The following is a 5,022-nucleotide window of genomic DNA, read 5'->3' on the forward strand; positions in this document are numbered from 1 at the left end:
TTAAAGTGTTTTTTTTTCACTTTTAAATTTAAACAAATAATTTAGATTTAGATAAATAAATAAAGAAAATTAATGAATCTTTAATATGGTAATTTTGAAATTAGAAGGAAAGTTTATTAATGAAATTGATATGCATTTATTATTAAGGGATTTTCTAATATGTGCCCTAAGGGCACATATAATAAACATTAATTATGAAAAAATATTATCATAATTAAATATGAAATGCATTTATTATGGAAATTATTATTATATCTCATATTTAATTATGGTAATAATCTTTATATTTAATTATGGTAATATTTGTTATAATTAATGTTTATTATATATGCCTTAGGGCACATGTTAGAAAATCCCTATTATTAAATATAAATACTATCTACAATTAAATAAAATGAAAAAACTATAAAATGACACGTGGAATAAAAATTAATATGAAATAACCACAAAATTACATGTGGCAAAATAAATGAGAATGTGACATGTGACAAAAGAATCTTTATTTATTAGGGAGGATGATTAATAAACTCTAGCCGCAACTTAAAAGATTTAAAACCCCGTTTTATTACAATTGTTTTCTCAAGGGTTTATTTTTAATCCATATGATAGTTTTTTTTTTCTTTTTTTTTTTTAATCTTTCGGTGATTGAAATGTTATATATTATAACTTTAGATCACTTCCATACACTACTTGGTAATTATTAATCTTTATAAAAGAAATTCTACTTACTTTATTTTTTATTTTTCAATAAATAAATAAAAGTATTTTTTTATTATAATCACATAAAAAGATTTTATGGTATTTTTAATTTTGTAAACAAGTTTTTATATGACAAATAATTCTTTTTAACTACTTAGAATACATATGGCTTATAGTTTAAATTATATAAAATACTCTTTCATGCAACATCTTTAATGTTATATATTAATTTGGTAGAAGTTTAATTTTATAAATTAATATACTTTTTCTTTATTTGTCATTTTAAAGTTTATTTACTTTATTTCATTTATAAGTAACAAACAAAATGGTTGTATGATTCGTTTTTTTTTTTCGAGCTAATCAAATACGACAGTAAAAGGTAATGAATTATTATATTATTTTGGTCATTTCATTATATGTTATTTATTGTATTTCATCATAACAAAAGTCCCCTAATATATATATATATATATATATATATATATATATATATATATATATATATATATATATATATATATATATATATATATATATATATATATATATATATTATGATAAAAACTCAAAGCATGTGAAAGTATGTAACAAAAGACAAAAAAATAAAAGTGCAAACTCTAAAACAATATATTGTTAGCAATAACTTATTTATGTTTATCGAGCCTTATCTTTTGGAGAAGTATTAGTACATAGTACATCAATATAACACTGTCTTATACGTTATATATTTTGGAGTTTTAAATCTCTATAAAAATCTTTTCGAATGTAAACCAATGAAAACACACACATAATAGATAGTGAAAACATTTAAACCTAACTCTCTCTCTCTCTCTCTCTCTCTCTATATATATATATATATATATATATATATATATATATATATATATATATATATATATATATATATATATATATATATATATATATAAAACAATGATATGAGAGTCAATATCTAACACTCTCATAGCTTAAAATGTATTTATTATCCTTGTCAAGCATTTTAAGGTAGTTTTAGTGTATCTGATATAAGTACAACATAACCTCTCTCTCTCTCTCTCTCTCTCTCTATATATATATATATATATATATATATATATATATATAAAACAATGATATGAGAGTCAAATATCTAACACTCTCATAGCTTAAAATGTATTTATTATCCTTGTCGAGCATCTTAAGGTAGTTTTAGTGTATCTGATATAAGTGCAACATAATCTCTCTCTCTCTCTCTCTCTCTCTCTCTCTCTCTATATATATATATATATATATATATATATATATATATATATATATATATATATATATATATATATATATATATATATATATAACAATGATATGAGAGTCGATATCTAACACTCTCATAGCTTAAAATGTATTTATTATCCTTGTCGAGCATCTTAAGGTAGTTTTAGTGTATCTGATATAAGTGCAACATAACTTCTCTCTCTCTCTCTCTCTCTCTCTCTCTCTATATATATATATATATATATATATATATATATATATATATATATATATATTAGTGATTTAAATCTCTTTATCACGACCTTTTGGAGAGTAAACCAATGACTGCATATATATTTGACAATACACTTATAGTGGAAAGAATGCCAACACCTTCAGTTCGCCATAAGAGATACAATATATGGTCGGAAAGCTCTCAATATATATATATATATATATATATATATATATATATATATATATATATATATATATATATATATATATATATGCCAAAGCTCATAACAAAATGCCAAAGGAGGTTTTTCCACCGTCATCCTTATATTGTTTAATTCCTCAATTTTGATTCTTTTTCAAGTTTAAAATATCCTATATTAATTGTTAAATCTCGTGATTTCCTTGGTTTTTGAAAATCATTTTATTATTTAGGTTAATTAGATGATTTGACTATTAATCTTTGATTTTTTGAAAGTTGGCCATAATGTTAAATTTAGCTCTACAACATCTATAAGATGTTCAATGCAAGCCTTTAACATAATCTTCAAATTGAATAAAATATGTGTTTGAAAGCACTTGAGCATTAGTGTTTGGTCGTATGTTTTGCATCAAATCCAATCGAAAAACAACTTTAGGTTTAGCACGAAATTGGGAGTTAATGAGTAAATTTAAATTAGGTTGTTTTTATTTATTTATTTATTTTTTTTTTACCTTTTTAGAACTTTAGAGTTAAAGGGTCTAAATCTAATGATAAGACTTATAATCACATATACTAGAAGTTTCATACAAAGGGTTAACATCAAGAATGGTTATCGACATAGCCCTGCTTGTAGCGACGAATTTTGTCAAAAGGATAGGTGTCGTTGCCATAGCTTCTTCTTCTTGTAATGTATGGTTGGAAACAATTTTTTATAAACACAACTGCCTTCTAGGGTATAGCTATATATATATATATATATATATATATATATATATATATATATATATATATATATATATATATATATATATATATATATATATATGCTTCAAAAGCTTCATAGGATATGTATTTTTACTCCTTCGGGTTGCACACTTTTAATCCTTTAAAATCATTTAGGTTTTAGGGCGTTGCTTTGAACCCCATAGGAGCACTTAGGCCCCCACTATATTTTGTGTTAAGGATCAAAGTAACTTATATGGGTTGAATTATGAACCTCCTTACGTATCTTTGAATGTAGGATAAATTCGTTTGAATACTTGTCTAAATTCCAATTACCTATAATGTTTGATGAAACTAAAACCACATAATTACTATTATTAGCTTCATTGGTGAATATGGGAGAGGGCTTAAGCCACCATCTTTCCATGAAATATGAGTTCCCTTATTGAAAAAGAAGTCAATTAAACCAAGTCTTTACTTGAAGACTACAAGAATGAGTGGAAGAAAACGGGCTGCACATTCATGAATGATGGGTGGAGCGATAGAATAATCGTTCGATTTGCAATTTTCTTGTGAATAGTCCGAAATGAACTATTTTTTTTAGCTTCAATTGACATGTCCAATATTATCAAGACAAAGGAGCATGTATTTGCAATGCTAGATGAATTTGTGGAAATGATAGGTGAGGAAAATATTGTTTAGATGGTGAATGATAATGTAGCTAATTATAAAGCTATATCAAAAATGTTGATGCAAAAGAGGAAGAAGTTAATTTGGACACCATATGAAGCTCATTGCATTGACCTCATGTCGGAGGATTTTGAAAAAAGGATTGAAGAACATAAAGTGACAATAACAAAAGGAAGAAAGATAACAAGTTTCATTTATAATATGTAACTATCATATTTTTATATAAAATTTTCATATAACAAGTCATGATTGGTTCTTTTATAACATGCCACGATTGATTTGTTTACTAAAAGAATTCACACAAGGGAAAGAGCTCCTAAGGCCGGAAGCAACTCGATTTGCTACTACTTATCTTACACTTGGTCGGTTGCATGAACTAAAAAGTGCATTGATCTCATTTTTTACCTCAGAACAATGGTTAACTACAAACTATGAAAGAATAGATTTAGGTAAGAACATTAAGGATATAGTTATGGACACTTCAAGATTTTGGCCATCAGTTGCAGATTGTCTTAGGGTCGCGCATCCCATAATGAAGGCTCTTCGTAGTGTTGATTCGTACTCTAAACCAGCTATGGGGTTTATTTACCAAGACATGGTCTTTGTAAAGGAGATTAAAGGAAGTTTTAAAGATGTTGAATCAGCTCCATATTTCTTTGTTTATATTTATTGGTATTAGAATAAAACCACTATATTATATTTACTTGTATGTGTTTTTTAGGTACAAACGTATTTTTGAAATTATTGATCAAAGATGGTATAATCACCAAAATAGGGCGATCCATGTGGCAGGTTATTTCTTGAATCCAATGATGCAATATAGCCATGATTTTGAGAATACAGCTTGGACCAAGACTAGATTGTATATGTGCCTTGAAAGAATGTGTGGTGATGACAACCTAACAAAGACGATTGAACTTAAATTTGATCAATTCACTAATGCAAGAGGGATTTTTGGTCTTAGTATAGCCAAGCTAACAAGGAAGGAAAAAAGTTTGTTTGATTGGTAGGATTCATATGGAGCTGAGACACCCGAGTTGAGAAATTTTGCCATGAGAATAGTGAGCTTGACATATTCCTCATGTGGCTGTGAGAGGAATTGGAGTGCTTTTGAAATGACAACTTACAAGTAACAAAATTAATGATTTAAGTCTAGTTTATTATGTTATCTAATTTTTCAGTTATTTCATTAATGATTTAGGTACATTCTAAAAGAAGGAATTGACTACATCAACAAAGGATGA

At 26.0% G+C, this 5,022-nt stretch overlaps 1 protein-coding gene across 1 annotated transcript; it reads left to right on the plus strand.

Annotated features, from left to right (window-relative positions):
• Window positions 1–3,790: 3,790 nt before the first annotated feature.
• On the plus strand, window positions 3,791–5,022 carry LOC145075729 (uncharacterized). The gene is made up of 4 exons (XM_079021862.1): window positions 3,791–3,965; window positions 4,072–4,450; window positions 4,500–4,784; window positions 4,980–5,022. Exons 1-4 carry the CDS (start codon window positions 3,791–3,793, stop codon window positions 5,020–5,022), a joined length of 882 nt encoding a protein of 293 aa, XP_078877988.1.

This window comes from Lactuca serriola, chromosome 9 (assembly GCF_051521515.1).
Source record: "Lactuca serriola cultivar US96UC23 chromosome 9, Lser_US96UC23_V15, whole genome shotgun sequence".
NCBI lineage: Eukaryota > Viridiplantae > Streptophyta > Magnoliopsida > Asterales > Asteraceae > Lactuca > Lactuca serriola.